Source organism: Jaculus jaculus, chromosome 2 (assembly GCF_020740685.1).
Source record: "Jaculus jaculus isolate mJacJac1 chromosome 2, mJacJac1.mat.Y.cur, whole genome shotgun sequence".
NCBI classification, from domain to species: domain Eukaryota; kingdom Metazoa; phylum Chordata; class Mammalia; order Rodentia; family Dipodidae; genus Jaculus; species Jaculus jaculus.
The window spans coordinates 98,403,637-98,426,025 of record NC_059103.1 but is presented as its reverse complement, the minus strand read 5'-3'; the positions used below and the strand labels follow the sequence as shown (position 1 = coordinate 98,426,025).

The window sequence follows — 22,389 nt, the reverse complement described above, 5'->3', positions numbered from 1 at the left end:
TGTGCCTTTAATTAATATAAAGTGACCTTCCTTATCTATCCTAACTAATGTTGGACTGACATCTACCTTGTCAGATATTAGGGTAGCAACCCCTGCTTGTTTTCTAGGCCCATTTGCTTGAAACACCGTTTTCCAACCATTCACCCTAAAATACTGTCCATCCTCTGCAGAAAGGTGAGTTTCTTGGAGGCAAAAAATTGAAGGATCCTTCTTTTTAACCTAGTCTGCAAACCCATGTCTTTTGGTTGGCGCATTGAGGCCATTGATATTAGGAGTTATTGAAAGGTCTTTATTTATTTTTGCCATTTTTCTTGCTTTGTTGTTATTCTGGTTTCACCTTTGCTTTCTTGTATTAAGCAGTATTTGAGTATGGTTTGGTTTTTCCAGGTTCCTTATAGGTGCTTTTCTTTCTTTTCAGTATGAAGGATTGCTTCAAGTATTTTCTGTAGAGCTGGTTTTGTCTTCAAATATTCCTTTAGCCTGATTTTGTTGTAGAATGTCCTTATTTCTCTATATATCTGAATGGATAGCTTTGCAGGATAAAGTAAACTTGGTTGACAGTTGTTATCTTTCAGAACTTTGAATACTCCAAGCCCTTCTGACTTTGAAAAGTTTGCGTTGAGTAATATGCTGTGATCCTGATGGCTTGCCTTTGTATGTGACTTGATTTTTCTGTCTAACTGCTTTCAATATATTTTCTTTGGCTTGTATGTTTTGAAGTGTAGTTATAATATACTGAGGAGAGATTGTTTCCAGGTTTTGTCTTTTTGGTGTCCTAAAGGCTTCCTGTGTCTGCATTGGCATCTCTTTCCCAATTTGGGGGACATTTTCTTCTGTGATTTTGTTGAAGATGCCTACTATGCCTTTGGAGTGAAATTCTTCCCCTTCTACTATACCCTGAATTCTTATATTGGATCTTTTCATAGTGTCCCGAATATCTTGAAATTCCCACTCATACTTTTCTACAAGTTTGTCTTTCTCTTTGTTGGACTGTATGTATTAGATCTGCCATCTGGTCTTCTCCTTCATCCATTCTACTGGTGAAATTTTCTACAGAGTTTTTTATTTCATTGACTGTGTTCTTCATTGCTAGTAATTCTGACTGATTTTTCTTTATTATTTCCATTCCTTCATTTATGTCTTATATTGACCTTCTCATTTCATTTAATTGGTTTACTGTGTCATCTTTGATTCCTTTGATTTTTATTCCTTTGATGTCCTCCCTGATTTCTTTGAACATTTTTTTTAAATTTTTTGTTTATTTTTATTTATTTGATAGTGACAGAGAGAGAAAGAGGCAGATAGGGAGACAAGAGAGAGAATGGGCATGCCAGGGCCTCCAGCCACTGCAAACGAACTCCAGACGCTTGCACCCTCTTGTGCATCTGGCTAACGTGGGACCTGGGGAATCGAGCCTCGAACCGGGATCCTTAGGCTTCACAGGCAAGCGCTTAACCGCTAAGCCATCTCTCCAGCCCAATCTTTGAACATTTTTATAATAATTCTTTGACATATTTTCAAGCATTTCCTGTAAATTAGTCTCACTGGAGGTCAGTTCTGATGCATTAACAGTTTTTGGTGGATTTACATTGTCTTGATTTTTTGTGTGTGTTTCTTGTGTTATAATGTACATATTTTGGCATCTTGGATTAATTTAATGCTTGGATTTTTCTAATTATCTGCAGTATTATTAGTTATATCAACCAATCTGATGTTATCTTTTATCAAGGTAGGAGCTTAAGGTGCTAGGTGTGGCTCTTAAGATTCTCAGAGGAACTATAAAATGTGAACCTGGATGTTGTGTTTGCCTACTATGAGAGTGTTAAAGAAGGCTGAGTGAAACAAAATACAGGCAGAGTCTAAAATTTAACTGAACAATGTACACATTCAATGAAAAACAGCACAGAGCATTTATGCAAAAGTAGGTATTATGACTAGCAGATCCTTAAACAAAATCACAGTCCCTTAGGATGTGTGTTGCCCCACACCCTTAATTCTGTCAACTAGGAGGCTAGGATTTCTGGTCTTTTGAGGGTTTCAAGTCAGGTTGTGACCATGTAAGACCCTTCCCTGGTGTAATACCAGTTACCTTTTGGGATGATTTTGGTCTCAATTGTGCTGTGCTCCTGCTTGGGTCTCTCTTTGTTGCGCTGTGGGTTCAGGTAGGCTGGCTGGGTTGCTGGATTGCTGCTCTGATCACCTGTCTGTTGCTATGTAGGTGAGCTCCTTCCCCAGGTCTCTGGTGCTTGCTGGGATTTAAGCTGGTGGGGGGTGGGGGGAGAAAGGCAGTGAATGATGGCTGATGTTTTCCTGCTGGTCCTCACAGTCGTCTTCCTCACGAGCTGCTCCTCTGTTCTTCCCTGCTGTCCTCCCTTCACGTTGTGTGAGTTTGCAAGGAGCTAGAGTACCAGCAAAGAGTCTCCTTACCTGCCTTTTCCTGTGTGGCTCAGGCTGAGCCTTATAGCTGAGGCCATGCAGACTTGGTGCCACTGCTGCCGGAGCCACCACTGCCTGGTTCTGTGGGCTCTAGATGCTCTGGATCTCTCCTACTTCTCTGCTGCAGTCGGTAATTTCCTATACACCTCACTTATTAGTAGAAGAGTGTATTTTGCTGGGGTTTTTGTTGTTGTTGTTTGTTTTATGGCTTTTTCTCCCTTAGGCTGCCATTTTAACTGGAAGTCAAAATCCTTACTTTATGCCAAGAAAGAAGTCTCAGACCAGGGCGCTGCCTCAGTTTCACATTCAAAGCCATGTTGCAGTGTCAGTCCCCTGTGCCCACACACACTGCACCGCCCACTGGGAGTCCAGAGAAGAGCTCAGAGCATCTTGTAGGGGATCAAAAGGTGATTCTCACATTTTTGTGAGCCAAGCCAGCTGTTTCTCCTTTAAGGTTCCCTGTGAGATTTCTGTTTTATGACTAAGCCTACTCAATATTTTTTTTGGCAAGTGAGAGTTGTGGGAGTATATCTGTCATTATGAGGGAATCAAAGCCAGAAATGCTTTTCCCATGGCAGTTTGATATAAAGCATTTTTTAAATGTATATTATAAAAAGTTTCAAAGACACCTAAAAGAAAACAATGTAACATGATGGACTCTGCACACAGCTGCAGTGTATCAGTTAACATTTTAGCTATACCATTTCATGTGTTTGTCCTATATTTATTATTCCCACTGCCACTAGTGTTTTAAAACCAAAAAGATACCACATTGTCTTTACCATAAAAAAACATTCATTTATATCTCCCAAGAGATAACAATTTCTTGTTTCATAACCCAGCCCATGTTGTCATTTTCATCTAAAAGCTGCTAATTCTTTAATGTCATTCAATAATCAGGACATATCTGTTGAAATTACATGGACAGAGATATGTAAACACAAGTGCCTCCCTCCAAACAAAGATAATGAAAAGGAGAGTGTACACACCTTGCATTAACTGAGGCTTTTGGGTAGAATAGTCCCAGTTTACCTCTGTTGTCTGGCATAACTAATTTTTTTTCCATCTGAGTTTCTTTTTTTTTCTCCCTACCCCCACTTTCCCCTTTGAAATTCCATTCTCCATCATATCCCCTCCCCATCTTAATCAGTCTCTCTTTTATTTTGATGTCATGATCTCTTCCTCCTCTTATGATGCTCTTTTATAGGTAGTGCCAGGCACTATGAGGTCATGGATATCCAGGCCATTTTCTGTCTGGAGAGAGCACGTTGTAAGGAGTCCTACCCTTCCTTTGGCTCTTACATTCTTTCCAGCCACCTCTTCCACATTAGAGCCTGAGCCTTGGAAGGTGTGATTTAGATGTTACCCAGTACTCCAGTCAGTTCTTTCCAGCATTATGATACCTTCTGAGTCATCCCAAGGTCAGTGCCATCTGAAAAGAGAAGATTCTCTACCCAAAGTGAGTGTAGCATTAATATAAGGGTATAAATATTAAGAGAAGTGCTTACTGGGCAGTTTGATAAGCATAGTATATACATTTATCCAGACGTCAGCAGATGTTACACCCATAGGGCACCTGACTACCCCTGCTTTAGGTTTTCAGTATCAGGGATGTATTTTCTTCCATGGAATGGGCCTCCAGTGCAATTGGAGGGCAGTTGGTTTCCACCATGACAGACATGCCACTTTTGCACCCGTTGTCTGACATAACTATTAGGTAGAGTTTCTCTCTCTTGAAAGTATCCCAGCCAGGTATGATGGTTCATACATGTAAATCTACCATTTGAGATGCAAAACAGGAGTTCCAGGCCAGCCTGGGATACATAGTGAGAGACTGTCTCAAAAAATGAAATGATAAGAAAGGAGGATGTGGGAATGACAGGGGGAAAGAGAAAGGCAAAAGAAAATGAAGCAGGAAAGAAGAAGGGAAGGAAGAAGGAGAGGCTCTGAATTTGCCAAATACATAATCTTATTTTCCCTTTGAAATATTTTAGTAATTTTGAAACCAAATGGTAATAAAAGGCCAAGGATTTTTAAAATTTGTTATAGATTACATTTGCACTATATTTATTTCATTCATCTAAGCATGAGCCACATTGCAAGTCATGTGGAAATGACTTTCTTGAGATATACAGTCATCATCTGTACCCATGGAATGTTCTCTACACTACAAAGAACCCTTAGGTTTTATAGGCAGTTTCCTCCCATCTTCCTTTGCAAGTGGCAACCACTAATGAATTAACTTTTGGTCTCTGTGGCAAATAATTAAGAAGATCACAACAGAAAACAGAACAGAACAGAATAGATCTCTTGGCCATTCTGGCCATTTCATAGTAGTGGAATCATTAGCCTATCTGTACTTCAATAATTTCATTCCACATTCATCCATGCTGTGGCCATTATTATATTTTCTTTCTATGGCTGAATAACATGTATGTGAGATGTGTTTGTCATGATTTTAATCAACTCATAACTAAGGGGCATTTGCAATGTCTCTACAGCACCATTGCTCTTTCTGCTTTCTTCCTTGGCTATTTGTGGTCTTTTGGGATTGCGTTTCTAGTTCTGTAAAGGAAATAATTGTAAATTTTTAAATTTAAATTTATATATTTGAGAGAGAAAGAGGAAGATAGAATGGGCATGCCAGTGCCTCCAGCCACTGCAAATGAACTACAGACACTTGTGCCACCTTGTGCATCTGGCTTATGTGGGTCCTGGGGAATCGAACTTGGGTCCTTAGGCTTCACAGATGAGTGCCCTATATCACTATTTTTGTAAATTTGATAAGGATTGCCTAAAATCTATAGAGAGAGCACTTTGGTAACATACCATTTGTTTAATACTGACTGTACCAGTCTATGAGCAAGGGAAGTCTTTCCATCTGGTAGTGGTTTCTTCAGTTGATTTCTTCAGTGTCATGTTTTCATTATAGAGATCTTTTACATCCTTAGTTGTTTGTTCCTATGTATTTTATTATTTTATTTGAATCTATTGTGAACTGATTTTTTTCTATGATTTCTTCCTTGACAAGGTCATTATTGATTGATACATTGATTTTATAACCTTCTTCCTTGCTAGAACTATCAGATCTAAATATTAATAGGATTTGTGTCATCTGCTAATTAAGACAGCCTTCACTTTTCCTGTTTATATACATTTTATTCTTTTTTCTTGTCATTGCTTTAACTAAGACTTTGAGCAAGATATTAAATAAGAGTGGTGAGTAAGAAGCCTTTCTTTGTTCATGATTTTAGAGGAAATGCCCTCAGTTTTTCACAACTTAGGTTTGTCATATATAACATTTACTATGTTGAAATAGTTCTACTTTCTTTAGGGCTTTTATCATGAAGGGATGTGAACTTTGTCACAGGCCTTTTCTGTCTCTTTAATTGAGATAATCATGTGAGTTTTGTGAAGTCTTTGTGCTATATTACATTTGTTGATTTGTATGTTTCAATCTTGTTGATTTTGTAGGACTGTTTAAGTTGTTTTTATCTTGTTGCTATAATTTGGTATACATACACACATACTTCTAGGGATTAAAAGCATGTGCCACTTCGGCCAGCTTCTTTGTTGGTTTTTAGATGGATTCCTACCTTGCTTTTCTCTCTTCACCTGTTCCTCTCATGGACTTTGTTCTTCCCAGGGCTCTTGTGAATCTGTCTTTGTTCATCCTCTGTGTTTAGAATTGCTTCCAGGACTTCTTCAGTACTGATGGTCATAAACTGCTCTAGTTTGTATGGTCTTGAAATTTCTTTTACCACCTTTTAACAGATGGCCTTGCCATATATGACTATCTTTGTTGGAATTTACTTACTTTCGGGACTTGAAATATATTATTTTATGCTTTCCTGGCTTTTATGGTTGCTGGTGAAAGATGTGGCATTATTCTGATGTTATATAGGTGAGTTGACATTTTTCTCTTAGAACTTTCAATATTATTTATTTACTTTTTGGTTTTGACATCTGACTATCATGTGCTAAGGGCAGCTTCTCTGGTCAGGTCTTTGGGGATCTACATGCCTTTTGTGGTTAGATGTCCAACTCTCTAGTCTGGGCAACTTTCTGGTATAAAGTCAGTGAATAGAGCTTAATACCTGTAGCTTTATCTCAGCTCCTTTTCTTTTCCCATGGAGTCTTAGGTTTGGTCTCTTCATATTCTAAATGACTTGAATGCTATGGTCATGACTTTTTCTTCCATATTGAGCATTGAATGTAATACTTCCTTGACTGTCCTCCATCTATGACAGTCTTCCTTCTGGTTGTCTGTTGTTAAATCATTGAGCTTTAGGGACCCTGGTCATTCCTGTGGCTTATGCTGCTATTGATCCTGTATTGGAGAAGTGGCTACTGATGTCCCTCAGAGCCGCCTTCACTTTACTGCCCTCCATCTGAGTACCCCGGGGGCCTCTGCTGGACTCCTTAGCTTTGCATTCAGATGAGGCAGATCTCCTGAGACTCCCAGCCCATACTTCCTGCCAGGGCTACTCGTCCAGCGGCACTGTCTTCTAAGTGTGTTGAGAGTGTGAGAAGCCACCTTGGCACCGAGGGCTGTAAAGTTGAGCATCTGTCTCCTACCTTCACGACCTTTTAAGTATCAGTCTTTCTGCTGGAGGGATGCAGCTGTGTGTGTCAAGAACCCACTGGAGTGCCAACATGTTGGGCGTCACAGCAGTAAAGGGCAGATCAGTGGCTGCAGAGGTTGATCCGCCCCTGACTTCGGGCTTACTCTGCCAATGACGTCTGTTCCCAGCCCCCGAGTGTGGGGCCACCGCCACCGCCACTGCGCTGCCTGCGCTGAGCCTACTGCACCTCCCCATTTCACGTGGCCATAGCAGCCTTCCTGTCTCCACAGCTGCCTCTTGGGTTAGTAATGAACCTGATGACTAGAATGGACGGTTAAAAGCATGTCTGACTTTCTTTTAAGAAACCACCCAATTATTTTCCAAGCAGACTATACCATTTTGCATTCCCAGATGTAATGAACAGAAGTTCCTGTGACTGCCTTACCAGCATTCTGCCAGTGCTTCGATTTGGCCATTCTGTGCATGATGATAGTTCAGCACTATCTCAGTATGCATTTGCCTGAAGACGTGATGTGCAGCATTTCTTTTCCATGTGCTTATTTCCTGTCCGTGTACCTTCCTTGAGGTGTCTGTTAAAGTCATCAGCTTCAGCTTATTTTTAAAGTCAGGTTACTTTCTTATCATCGAATTTCAAAAGTAGTTGGTACATCCTGAGTAGCAGCCTTTTATGAGATACCTTCCTTTTTTTTTTTTTTTGAAGGACAGGTATGTGTGTGTATGCATATATATATATATATATATATATATGTAATGTATGTATGTTATGTTATGTTAGTTTTTGTTATCCCCTCGCCACTGCTCCCACTTCCCTGGGGCTCTCCTCAGTGGAGTTATGGAATTGTAGGGTGATGAAGGCCTTAGTCAGTCCCTGTGAGCTAGCTGGAGAGCCATGCATCAGGATATTCCTACTTACTCTGTGCCTCTTACAATCTTTCTGCCCTCTCTTCGGCAACATTCCCTGAGCCATGACAGGTCTGTTGGCACTCTGATTGTGTGTTGAGTTGTTCTCTGTGGCTTAGAGATACACCTTTTGCAAACAGTATCTCCCAGGGGAAAACCACTCTTCATTGTCTCGATGGTATTATTTGCAGAAGGAGGGTTATTTGAATGAAGTCCAGCTTGCCATCAGTCATGCTTGCATGGTCAGCATCTATATTCTTTCCCACGCTGTCTTCTAGTTTTATGGTTTTCCATGTTACGTTTAGGTCTGAATGCATTTGGAGTAATTTTGTGACAGCAATAGAGTCCATATCTACATTCTGTCTTTGCATGGGGTGTCCATTTGCCTCAGTACCATTTGTTATACAGTTTGCCTTGGCCCACTGTATTATTCCTTTGTCAGAGACCATTTACCTTCTGTTCACTTACTTGGGCCTCGTTCTGGGCTCTGTGTTCTGATGCATTCGCTTGTCTGCTCTTCTACCAGTGCTGTCATTTTGACCACGTGAGATTTTGAGTGAATTGTGTAGACAGGTCTGTGACACTGTTCTTCTCTTTTCAGTAGTATTTCTTTCTGGGTCTTTGCCTCCCACTGTTAATTCTGAAATCAGTTTATCACTGTCTACAATCACTTTTCTTTTTTTAAAAAATTTTTTTGTTTAGTTTTATTTATTTATTTGAGAGCAACAGACAGAGAAAGAGGCAGAGAGAGAGAGAGAGAATGGGCAAACCAAGGCCTCCATCCACCGCAAATGAACTCTGGACGTGTGCGCCCCCTTGTGCATCTGGCTAACGTGGGTTTTGGAGAATCGAGCCTTGAACTGAGGTACTTAGGCTTCACAGGCAAGCGCTCAACCACTAAGCCATCTCTCCAGCCCTACAAGCACTTTTCTGAGGCTTGATAGAAATTTAGCTTGAGTCCTTAGATCAGTCTGGAAGGGATAGCTTAACACTGTGTTGGCGCCCATGAAGAGGAATTTCTTTTCTTTCAGTTAGTTCTTTGTTGATGTTGTCTATCAGATTTGCCATTTTCTCACTTGAGCTTTTTATGTTTTCTTAGATTTGTGCATGAGTATTTCATTTTGCAGAGTATTAATATAAATGATAATATTTTTAAATTTCATGTTCTATGTGGTCATTGTTGGTGTGAACAGACCTTATAACCTATAGTCATGTTATAATCAACTAACAGATTTTTTTTTTTTTAGTTCTTTTGAGTTTTCTAGATCTTACCATATGGGAATATGAATGGTTTTATTCCTTCCTAATCTCCACGTTTTTATTTGCTTTATTTTGTAGTGGTGAGAAGGAACAGTCCATACTTTATTTCTGATCCCAGCAGGTCTTAAAGTATATCACTATTGAATGTGCTGGTTGTGGGATCTTCTGAGAAACTGGAAACATTTCCCTCTTGTTATTGAGAGCTTTGGGCTGGTTTTTATCAAATGATTTTTTTTATCTTTTTAAATTTTTTTTTTGAGAGTGACAGACACAGAGAGAAAGATAGAGGGAGAGGGAGAGAATGGGCACACCAGGGCTTCCAGCCTCTGCAAACGAACTCCAGACACATGCGCCCCCTTGTGCATCTGGCTAATGTGGGACCTGGGGAACTGAGCCTTGAACCGGGGTCCTTAGGCTTCACAGGCAAGCGCTTAACCGCTAAGCCATCTCTCCAGCCCTCAAATGATTTTTCTATATCTGTTGACATGAACTTTTTTTTTTTTTAATTAATATAGACTTCCACCATGTAGCTCAGGCTGCTCTCAAACTTGATTCTCCTGTCTTGTGCTCCCAAGTACTTAGATTATAGGCATGTTCACCACACCCAGCTTGTTTTCAATTTGTCGTTGTTGTTATTGCATGTATGTCATGTGTATATGTGTTTATATGTATGTGGGTGCATGTGCGGTTGGAAGTTGATATTGGGTGTCTTTCTTGATCACTCTCTACCTTATTATTTATTGAGACAGGGTGACACTGAGTCCAGGGCTCACCAGTTTAGCTACTCTTGGTAGCCAGTTTGACACAAGGATCCACCTACTTCTGCTTCCCAAGAGTTGGGATTATGGGCAAGAGCTGCCATGTTTGGCATTTATGTGGGTTCTGAGATCTGAATTCAGGTCCTCAAATTTGTGCATCAGGCACTTTTCCAAGTGAGTCATAACCCAACCTGACTTTCAAATTTTCAGGCTACCTTATTTGAGTTAATCCTATTTGATTATTATATAGTATTTGATAGATATAAATCCATATATATATATATATATATATATATATATATATATATATATTACTATTTGATTTGAATTTTCACATTCATGCTTATGAGCAATATTGGACTGTACCTTTTCTTTATTTTTGAGATAGGACCTCATTCTAGCTCAGAGTACATCTGGAATTAACTGTGTAGTCTCAGGTTGGCCTTGAACTCAAGATGTCCTCCTACCTCTGGGATTAAAGATGTGTGCCACTACACCCAGCTTGGACTGTATCTTTTCTTATTAGGACTTTGGTTTTGGTTTTGGTTTGGTGTTCAAGTGTGGTTGGCTTCATAGAATGAGCTACAAGGTAATTATTCTACTTTTATCTTCAGACAGATTGTAGGATTTGTGAAGAACTGAATAATGTGACACTTTCAAAATGGTCCTGTTCTTCCCTCGCTCTCTGCATGCTAGGGGGATTTTTCTCAACTACTCTGTGGAAACCAGATCCATTTCTTAGGGATTAAAAAAAAAACAACTCACAAATGTAAAGGGCTTTCTACGTTTGGAGATTTCAATCCTCAGAATTCTTCGCATACAGCCCCCAGACAGTCTTCCTTTCAGCTTTTCCTAGTGCTACCTACGGAGGTTTCTCCTTATGCACTTTGCTCTCTTTTTTCAGCCTGTCCAATTTTAAGGACAGGGATTTGCACTGCAACTTTTTTTTTTAATTTATTAGTTTTCTTTTCAGCAAATACAGGCAGTTTGGTACCATTGTTTAGGCTCATTCATGACCTAACCCTCCCAATGGACCCTCCTTGTTGATGTAAATGGGTTGTGCATTGTGGGGTTAGCCCACAGTTCTTAGTACGATAAATGTCTCTGCATAGCATGACCCAACATGTGACTCTGACATTCTTTCTGCCCCCTCTCCTGCAAAATTTCCCTGAGCCACATTGGGTTCATTTTTGGTCTGCTTCAGTGCTGAGGTGTTGGGGGCCTCTGAGGCTCTGGCTCTCTGATTTGGTAGGAGTTGATTTTTGTCTGTGTTGGTCTCCTTCCCCTTTGTGCTGGTATCCAGTTCATCAGGAAAACAGCACCCTTGCTTGTTTCGCCAATTATCCTTAGTTTCAGTCGGGCCCCTTTTGAGGTATGATGGGGCAGCTCTCTCCTTAGGATCTGCATCTATCTGAAAAAGAGAAGCAGATCCTCCAACGGAGAGTAAGTTAGCACCCGGAAAATTGAGATAACACTTACTTTTTCTTAATAGAGAGTAGGCCCTATTGTAGCCCATGATTGCTGGTAGCTTGATATTGGCGAGAGGGCTTATGTTTGGATATTGTTCTGACTTGTTTCCCGGACCACTGAGGGGATCATTTAGCCAAATCAAGAGCAGTTGGCTCCCCACCATGGCTGTGTGCCACTATTGCACTTGTGTGGGCATCACAACAGGTTATTTATTGCTAAGCAGGTTAGACTAGAGTTGCTTGGACAGATAATTGGTCATTTCCCCCAGTCGCTCATGTAGCACCTTCTGGCACAAAACATGCTGACTGTCTGGGGACTGACTCTCTCCTGGCTTCCAGCCATGCCATTCCATTTTACATGTCAGTTGCGTATGGAGTCTTCAGCAAAAGGGACTTACCACTGACCTTTGGCAACCTTACTTTTGATAGTCTAGGTAGTGCTAACTTTTTAATGTTTGTTCACCTCTCTCATTGTTAGGATCAAGTATTAAATGCAGATATCATCTGTGTAAGGTCAGAAATGGGAAGTAGTATAGGACATCTTTAATTATAGGATGTATATGTTGTGTTTTTGTATTTAAAAATTTTTTTATTAATTAGTTTTGTATTCAGCAAATACAGTCAGTTTGGTACCATTATTAGGCTCATCCGTGACCTAAACCCCCCCCTTGGCCCCTCATTGTTGAGGTATATGGGCCATGAATCGTGGAGTTAGCCCACAGTTATGGGTAGGATAAATGTCTCTGCATATCATGACCCAACATATGGCTCTGACATTCTTTCTGCCCCCTCTTCTGCAAAATTTTCCCTGAGCCATGTTGGGTTCATTTTTGGTCTGCTTCAGTGATGAGGTGTTGGGGGCCTCTGGGTCTCTGGCCTCTGGGTCTCTGGCTCTCTGATATGAAAGGAGTTGATTTTTCTCTGTGTTGATCTTCTTCACCCTTCTGCTGGTACCTGGTTCACCAGGAAATAGCACCCTTGCTTGTTTCGCAATTGTTCTTAGTTTCAGCCAGGGCCCTTTTGAGGTATGATGGGGTGGCTCTCTTCTTAGGATCTACATCTATCTGAAAAAGAGAAGCAGATTCTCCAACAGAGAGTAAGTTAGCACCAGGACAAATGAGATAACCCTTACTTTTTTTTAATAGAGAATTTCATAGGTGTAGGCCCTCTTGTAACCCACGATTGGTAGCTTGATAATGGAGAGCAAGCTTATGTTTGGATATGGTTCTGACTTGTTTCCCAGCTCCAGCTATGAGTCCCATACCACTGAGGGGATCAGTTAGCTAAATCAAGAGCAGTTCACCTTATGTGGTCGACGTGTAAAATGGAATGGTGTGGCTGGAAGCTGGAAGAGAGTCAGTCCCCATACAGTCAATGCATCTAGTGCTAGAAGGTGCTACATGGTCGGCTGGGGGAAAATGACCAATATCTGTCCAAGCAACTCATGGTCTAACCTACTTAGCAACAAATAACCTGTTGTGATGCCCACACAAGTGCAATAGTGGCACACAGCCATGGTGGGGAACCAACTGTTTTTGTATTTTTGAGGTAGGGTCTCGTTCACTCTATCGTTTCAGAGGGTTTGAACTCATGGTGATCCTCTCAAGTGCTGGGATTATAGGTGTGCATCACCATGCCCAGTTATGGGATGTATATTTTTACTTATTAGGTCAAATAATACTTTTTTTTTTTTTTTTTTTTTTTCCTTTCGAGGTAGGGTCTCACTCTGGTCCAGGCTGACCTGGAATTAACTCTGTAGTCTCAGGGTGGCCTTGAACTCATGGCAATCCTCCTACCTCTGCCTCCCGAGTGCTGGGATTAAAGGCGTGCACCACCACGCCTGGCTAGGTCAAATCATACTTTAAGTCAGTTTAATAGCTTGTATGTTTCAAGAAATTTTCATTTTTATCAGGGTTGTCTAATTTGTGAAAACATTGCTCTTTTTGTTTTATTTATGTAAGATCAGTAGTAATCTTCTGTTTCTGATTTTAGTAATGGGAATCATATTTAAATTGGTGAATCTAAAGTATTCTTTTTGAAGTGAAACTGAGACTGTCAGGTTTGAAGGCCTGTCACATGACTTTGGGGGAAGGCAGTCAAGCAGGGAAAGCAAGGGAGGGACTGAGACTTACTTGCTGCAGCATCCCAAATAACCATATAATATTTTCTTTGATTTTTCTTTTGTTTTAATTTTTTTCTCAATTTTTATTAACATTTTCCATGACTATAAAAAAATCCCATGGTAATACCCTCCCCCCCACTTTTCCCTTTGAAATTCCATTGATTTTTCTTTATTATCATTCTCTTTCATTTTAATCTTGTCCAATTTAATGTTTAGCATTCATTCTACTTTTGGAGTGTGAGTGGTTTGCTTTTTTCTTTTTTTTTTTTTTGACGTAGGGTCTCCCTCTATCCCAGGCTGGCCTGGATTTCACTATGTAGTCTCAGGGTGGTCTCAAATGTGCAATGATCCTCCTACCTCTCCCTCCTGAGTGCTGGGATTAAAGGCATGTGCCACCATGCCTCCTCCTCCTCCTCCTTTTGGTAACGCACATTATTTATTTATTTATTTGTTTGTTTATTTATTTATGTTTAGAGACAGAGATAGTATGGGCACGTCAGGGCCTCTAGCCTCTGCAAACGAACTCCAGATGCATGTGACACCATGTGCATCTGGTTTTCTTGGGACTTGGAGAATTGAACCTGGGTCCTTAGGCTTTGTAGGCATGTGCTTAAATGCTAAGCCATCTCTCTCTAGCCCCAATTTCTTTTTTAATTTTAATTTATTTGCTTGAGAGAGGAAGAGTGGTAGACAGAGAGAAAGGGTGCACTAGGGCCTTTAGCCACTATAAAAGAATTCCAGACACATGTTAACAGCTTGTACATCTGACTTATGTAGGTCCTGGGGCAATTGAGCCTGGGCCCTTTGGCTTGGCAGGCAAATGCCATAACTATAAGGCCATCTCTCCAGTCCTCTAATTTCTTTTCTTTTTTTCTGTGGGGCCAGGGGGGGAAGGGTTGGTTTTTCAAGGTAGGGTCTCACTCTAGTTCAGGCTGACCTGGAATTCACTATGTCATCGCAGGGTGGCCAAGAACTCTCGGCCATCCTCCTACCTATGCCTCCCAAGTGCTGGGATTAAAGGTGTGCACCACCATGCCCAGCCCCTCTAATTTCTTAAGATAGAAAATTGGCTAAATGATTTAAGAACGTTTTAACTCTTAATATAGGCAACCAAAGCAGTATATTTCCCTCTAGCAGTGTATTAAATGTATTCCTTAAAGTTTTCATGTGTTTAGTTTGAATTTTCATTATTTGCCTCATGATTTTCCTTCAGTCCATTTATTATATGCTGAGCATTTTGTCATTTTATTTCATCAGGTTACAGTTAACACAGCTTTGCTCCTGTTACTCATTTATAATTTAATCCAACTCCCCTTAGGGATCATGGAATGTACCTTGTCCTGGGGTGCTCTGTTAGCACTTGAAGAATGTAGAATTTTGCTACTACTGAGTAGAATATAGAATAGACAATTGTGGTTGTATTTTATAATGCTCTTCACAACTTGTCTTTTTGCTTCAATCTCTGCTTGTTCTGTCCATTTTTTAAAATGGATTCTTAAATTGTCTGTGATTCTAATTCTGTCATCTTTGGCTACAATTTGATGTTCTATTGTTAGGATCATATGTTTATAATTGTCACACTTAATTGGTTCACCTGTGCAACATTATAAAATATAATTGTTTTTCTTTGGTAATATTATGTCAGTTTATTATGTCTTATATTTGTTTAGCCAATCCAGGTTGCTTTTCAAACATCTTTTTTTGTACATGCTCAATAAGCACCATACCAGTGAGAATCATATTCCTTTTTTTAAAAAAAATACATATATATTATTCATTTGATAGAGAAAGAGGGAGAGAGAGAGAATGGGCGTGCCAGGGCCTCCACCCACTGCAAACTCCAGACGTGTGCGCTCCCTTGTGCATCTGGCTAACATGGGTCCTCTGGAATTGAACCTGGATCCTTTGGCTTTGCAGGAAAACAACATAACTGCTAAGCCGTCCCTTCAGCCCCATGTTGCCTTTAAACGACGATTTCAATGACATGTATTTTTCCTTTCCTTTTATATTAGCCTATTTATACCTTTAAGGTTAAGGTGTTTCTTGTGGTCATCGTATAGTTAAACATTTCAATTCTTAAATTATTTGACATAACTGTTTATTTAGAGACAGGTTCAGTCTTTTGAGAGAGGCAGGCTGGGTTGACATTTCATTACTAAGATGCCAAGCTGGCCTCAAGCTCACTGTGCTCCTCCTGCCTCAGTCTCTCACGTACTGGGATTATAGGTGTGAGCTCAACCTAAATTTACTATTTTCTTCCCATTTACTGATTTGGGGCTTGCTTGTTCTTCTTTTTCCAAGTCTTAAGGTGAAGCTTTAAGTTGTTTTCTTGCGACCTTTCTGATTTCTTAGTATAGGCACTTAAAGCTATAAATTTCTCTCTTTAGGACTGCCTTCATATTGTGTCCCAAAGGTTTTGGAATGTTGTATTCTCATTATTATTTGACTCTATGATTTTTTTTTTGTTTTTTTTTTTGGTTGTTTTTTGAGGTAGGGTCTCACTCTAGCTCAGGCTGACCTGGAATTCACTCTGTATTCTCAGGGTAGCCTCTAACTCACAGCCATCCTCCTACCTCTGCCTCTCAAGTGCGGGAATTAAAGGTGTGTTCCATCACACGCAGCTGATTGTATGATTTTTTTAAATTTCCTTATTGATTTCTTCAATGCCCTATTCATCATTCAGTAGGGTACTGTTTAGTTTCCAAGATGTTGTGTATGCTTTATAGTTTTTCTTGCTGTTGATTTGGTAGTTTAATCCCATTGTGATCAGATAGAGTTCAAGGAATTATTTCAGTTTTCCTGCATTTATTAAGATTTGCTTTGTGTCCTAGGATATGGTTTATTTTAGAGAATTTTCTATATTCTGCAGCAATTGGATGGAATAGTCTGTAGATACTATTAGTTCCACTTGTCAGGCATTTCATCTAAATCGGTCTCACTGGAGGTTATTTATGATGGATTTGTAAGTTTTGGCAGAATTATAGTGCCCTGATTTTTTTTGTTGTTTGTTTCCTGTATTTATGTAGAGATTTTTGCCTAAGGTTAATTTGATGCCTGGGTTTTCTAATTACTTTCAGTTTCTTAGACATGTTAATCTGACATATTTCTTCAGGGTAGGAGCTTAAGGTGCCAGATGTGGCTCTTATATTACTCCCAGAGTTACAGCAAAGTGTCCTTAGGTGTTGGGTTTGCCTGCTATGCAAATATTCTAGTAGGCTAAGTGGAGCAAAATATAGGAAAGTTCTGAAATTCAGCTGAGCAATATACACACCCATTAAAACCAGCACAGAGTATTTATGTAAGAGTGGTCATTAAAACAAACAGATAACCTAACAAAGTCGAAGTCCTAGGGTGTGTGTTGCCCTACACCCTTAATGCTGTCAATTGGGAGGCTGAAATTTCTGGTCTGTAAAGAGTTCCAGGTCTGTCTGGGGCTGAGTGAGACCCTGCCCCTACAAATGACAAAAAACAAAGGCCCTATAAATCAGGAAGCAACAAAGGACTGCACCAAAATGCAAGACCATAACTGGGACCTGACATGGAAGGTGCCAGCAGCACTTCCGAGGCCGGCCTGTGTTCCAGGTTAGGGGCAGGCACTCACCTGGTCGGCCCTTTTACCTTTTGGGATGGCTTCTGGTCTCACCTATGCTGTGTGCCTTCTTGGGTCCCTCTGTACTGCACTGTGGGCTTGGCTAGGCTGGCTGGGTCAGTGGGTCCACTGCTCTGATGGCTGTGCTGGGTGCTGGGTAGCTGATTCCCCTTCCTCGGGTCTCTAGTGGTGTGCTGGCACTGGCAGCTGAGGGAGGGGAGACTCTGGAGGGTGCCTGAGGCTGTGCTGGAGCTGCAGATCTGTGAGCTGGTCCCGGTGGTCCCCTTCCTCAGCAGCTGCTCTGCTGGACCCTGCTGTCTCTTCAGATCTTTGATTTTTCAAGAAGGCTGGTGTGAGTGGAGTGTCTCCCTACCTGGTTTCTTCTGCGGCTTAGGCGCATAGCTCTTCCCTGACACTGGGACAAGGACCAGCACTGCAGCGGGAACTGATTCTACAATTGCTTGAAGCTCTGGGTCTCTCCTGCTTCTCTGCTGTGGTGATAATTACTTACACACCTTCACTTTTTGGTAGAAGAATGTATTATGGTGTTTTTCTGCTCATTTCTTCCCCTAGGCTGCTGTGGCATGTCTACAATGCCACGATCATAAGTGGAAGTCTGAGGGTTTTTTGTTTATTTCTTTAGTTTTTCAAAGTAGGGTCACATGTACTACCACTCCTGGCTTTTTTTTAAATTAATTTATTTGCAAGCAGGGAAAGAGAGAAAAAGAGAGAGAATGGGTGCACCAGGGCCTCTAGCTACTGCAGACAAACCCCAGGTGCATGTGCCATTTGGTGCATCTGGCTTTATGTGGTTACTAGAGAATTGAACCCATGTCATTTGGCTTTGCAGGCATGTGCATTAACTGCTGAGCCATCTCTTCAGCCCTAACAACTTGGTTTTATATTAGTAACAATAACATGTGTAAGCTTTTTCTGTCACTTGCTTATTGCTTATAAACTATCCAACCATAACCAACCAGCTGATAAGGAGAGCTCTTTAAAGAATTTTAGCTAATAAATGCTAAAGGAATATACCAATGTAAAGAAACCACTATTGCACAGAGCTCAATAAAAAGCAAGGATATAGATCTTTGGAGAGTTTATCCTCCATAGAAGCAATGAATATGAATAAGTACTGCATAAAATGAATTAACATAGCAAAACTATTCTTCAAAAAATGAATAATAGCCAGGTGTGGTGGTACACGCCTTTAATCCCAGCACTGAGGGGGCATGAAGACGCTGAGGTAGGAGGATCACCATGAGTTCCAAGCTACCCTGAGACTACATAGTGATTTCTAGGTCAGCATGGACTAGAGTGAAACTCTACCTTTAAAAAAAAAAAAAAAAAAAAACAAGAATAATGGAGCCAGATGTGGTGGAGTATGCCTTTACTCCCAGCACTCAGGAAACAAGACATAGGAAAAGCATTCAAGGCCAGCCTGGGACTACAGAGTAACCTGGTAGTATATTCACAACATAAAATAAAAATTTTAAGGCATAACTACATGCACTAATAAAAATGGATTTTCTTTATTTTATTTTTACTTATTTATTTGACAGAGAAAGAGTGAGGGAGAGAGAATGGATGTGCCAGGGCCTCCAGCCACTGCAAACAAACTCCAGACACTTGCGCCCCCTTGTGCATCTGGCTTACATGGGTCCTGGGGAATCAAACCTGGGTCCTTTGGCTTTGCAGGCAATTCCCTTAACCGCTAAGCCATCCCTATAACCCAAAAATGGATTTTTCAAACATGTTTGGAGATGGCTTAGCAGTTAAGGCACTTGCTTGTAAAGCCAAAGGACTCAGATTCAGTTCCCCAGAACCCATGTAAGCCCGATGTACAAGGTGGGACATGCATGTGGAGTTTGTGGTGGCTTAAGGACCTGGTACACCCATTTTCTCTTACTCTCTGCCTCTTTCTCTCTCTCTCAAGTAAAGACAAAATATTTTTGCAGGCACAAATAAAGAGCAGGTGTGGTGATGCACACCTTTAATCCCAGCACTTGGGAGGCAGAGGTAGGAGGATCAGCATGAGATCAAGGCCAGTCTGAGACTATATAGTGAATTGCAGGTCAACCTGGACTAGACTGAGACCTTGCCTCCAAAAGTCAAAACATAAAATAAAAGACACAAATAAGCTGGGCATGGTGACACACGCCTTTATTCCCAGCACTTGGAGGCAGAAGTAGAATTGTGAGTTTGAGTCCAACCTGAGACTATATAGTGAATTCTAGATCAGCCTGAACTAGAGCAAGACATTACCTCAAAAAAAAAGGCACAAATTATATATATGCTTATAAATCACATATCAAAATAGGCCAAACAAAGCTACTTTGAGAGAAGTTGCTACTAGGGGGCCTGTTTTGGAAGGATTTGGAAGATTCTAGCATTCTAATAAATGTTGCCTAAGTACACTCAATTTGTGAACATTTTTTAGGAATAAAGTTACACATACTTTTCATTCTTTTTTGTCTTTTTGAGTCAGGGTCTTCCTCCAGACCAGGCTGACCTGGAATTCACTATTTAGTCTCAGGGTGCCCTTGAATTCATGGTGATCCTCCTGCCTCTGCCTCCCGGGTGCTATACACCACCGTGCTCAGCTGTAGCCTGGAATTTGTGATCCTCCTGTTTCAGCCTCCTGAATTCTGGGACTCTAGGTGTACAGCACCATGCCCACAATATGTGCTTTTATGTATGTACTTTATCCTGCCAGAAATGTTTGTTAGGATTGGGGATTAGCTGAGGGTTAGAGCCCTTACTTAGTATGTCCAAGGGCCCAGATTTTACTCCTTCCCACACACGCATCCACCCCGCAAAGCATTTAACCTGCATGCTAGGCAAGTTCTCTACCACTCAGCTAGAACCTCTTGTTCTACCAAAGGTTGCTAAATTGTGTTTCTTCTGTTGTTGTTGGATGGATTCAATCTCCTTGCATTGGGAAGATGCTTATTATGAAGGCAGGTGAATTTTGAGTGGCCCAGTCCATATCACCATGTATGGAGCATGGGAAACATTGACTGGCTAATGCATTGGAGGGGTGAAGATAAGAAACCCCTTGCATGGGCATCCATACCCAAGTCAGATCCCCAGTCACAGGAACACTGCCCTGCACATCCACTGCTGTCTTCTCTGCAAATCCCCAGACTCACAGACCAGATCTAACAAGAGTGAAGCGGCCACCATGGCCACCACCAGCCGCAGCAGCACAGGCAGATGAATTTCTAAGGTTCAGGCAAAGAAGAACACTGCTAAATACCCAGTTTCAACATACTGGTGTTCTCCTTCCCTTTAGCAGTAAAGGTCTCACAGAAAGACTAGAAAACTAGGGTACGTGGCTGGAGCAGGACAGGTCACTTAGGACCAGCAAGGGCTCATCTCAAGGTAGCCAGCTGCAGCATGGAGTAGCAGACTTTCTTATCCTTGCAGCTTGCCACCGGTTTCCTTTGACTTTGTCTTCACCCTTTGTCTGGTTTCAAGAATTCTCTGAGGTTAATTCTTCAAACTACCTCTTGACAATAAGGAATGCCACCAAAAGGACTACTTTTCATGTTCTCCTGTGACACTGTCACCCACCTCCAGGCCTCTCCACTCCTTGAGTCAGAAGAAACACTGAGCCACAAGAGACTTATTCTCAGAAGGATGAAAGCCAGCTTAAGCCGTGTGGCCAAATGCTGTGGGATAAAGATGTGGCCCTCCAGCATGGGCCAGTTCCTGAACCAGAGATGCAGTGGTCCTTGAGATCAAGCTGCCATGTCTGGAGAGAGTACCATAACTCCTTGGCCACCAACCACCAGTCATTCACATTCTTCAAACTATATTTTAAAGTTAGTTGAAATAGTTCTTTTCTGGGTGTGTTTTTGTCTCAGCTTAGTAACACAGTGTATTAGATATCTTTTCAAACTCCTTTTGTATGTATACATGCACCCAGAATATGAGGTTAGCAATACAATGTGCCTAGTCTTCAGCTTGGTCCTTTGATTTCTTAGAAGAACCTGTGCCTGCCAGGGTCTAGATCCAGAGACCTGTGGTGCCTCCTTTTCGTTTGGCTGTTCCTGGAGCATGTACTACAATGGATGTAAGTTCGCCAGAAGCAAGATCCCAAGGAAATTTAAGCTGCTTGGTGATGACCCAAAAGAGGTTAGTCGATTTCCTGGTACATAACCTATTTTCTTAAATAGAGAATTAATGACTATGGCTGAAGTTAATATAACCTCTTGTGCTCTCATTAACAGCAGAATTTCATCTCAGATGAATTTGCAAAAATTTTGGCTAAACTGTTTTAGGTACATTCTACTTTATGCATTTAATCCATTTATGTCATACCAAAGTAATAGATAGCATTTCAGCAACATTACTTACACTAATATTAAGGCATTTACATTTTGTTAATTCCAATAAAGTTTCTTTTAGATTTTTTTTTTGCCAGTTCCAAAATTTTGAAGGGCTATCATCTCAGTAGTGATACTGAATTAGGATTGGTGCCTTCATTTACTTTTGAGTCTCAATTATGGAAGTCATGTTTATGAACCATTTCTAGTCAATATTCACATGCTATACAATTTATCTTGGTTACTATAATGAATGCATTCAAGTAACAAAAATATATTTAGATTTTAGTATAAATGTTCAGTTGAAATAAATGAACATTGGCTTCTCATACTGAAGCCATCAGACTTTTCTTGTTTCCTCTAAGAGATATACATATACATATATAGATTAGTTATTTGAGGTAGGGTCTTACTCTGGCCCAAGCTGACCGGGAATTCTCTATGTAGTCTCAGGGTGATCTTGAACTCATGGCAATCCTCCTACCTCATTTCTTAAAATGTAATTTTTATAATATAAATTGTTTTCTTTTATAACATCATTTAATATCAGATTTAACAGTATTTGGGCCAGCATATAGTCTAGAGTATGGTAGTCGAATGATCAGAAAACCTCAGTGTATACCTTATAGTATATATTAATCTTGATTTAGTCATCCAACGGGAAAAATTGTTATCTTTATTATTAGTACCTACAATAGAAAGTGAAAATATAACAAATGTAAAATCTCTTGAAATTGGGACACAAACTTTTCAGAGGATTGTATTCTCAGTAATAAGCAGGCATCCTATTTTCATAAGGCAGGGGCATATTTAATGGACCTTAGGAAAAGTAGAAGCTAGTTTTCTATACTAAGAGGTTTGTCAGTAGTTCATACATAAATGCTTGCCACTTTACCCAGTTTTCATAAACCAAAGCCAGATGACCATTAACCTCTACC

At 40.6% G+C, this 22,389-nt stretch overlaps 1 protein-coding gene across 2 annotated transcripts in view; it reads left to right on the top strand.

The window, feature by feature from the left end:
* Tet2 (tet methylcytosine dioxygenase 2) overlaps positions 1 to 22,389 on the top strand; it is a 164,485-nt gene that overhangs the window by 119,628 nt on the left and 22,468 nt on the right. For both annotated transcript variants that reach the window (XM_045142504.1, XM_004662993.2), the window contains exon 7: positions 21,110 to 21,260. In XM_045142504.1, coding sequence (XP_044998439.1) covers positions 21,110 to 21,260 — 151 coding nt within the window. The remainder of the gene's footprint in view (positions 1 to 21,109; positions 21,261 to 22,389) is intronic.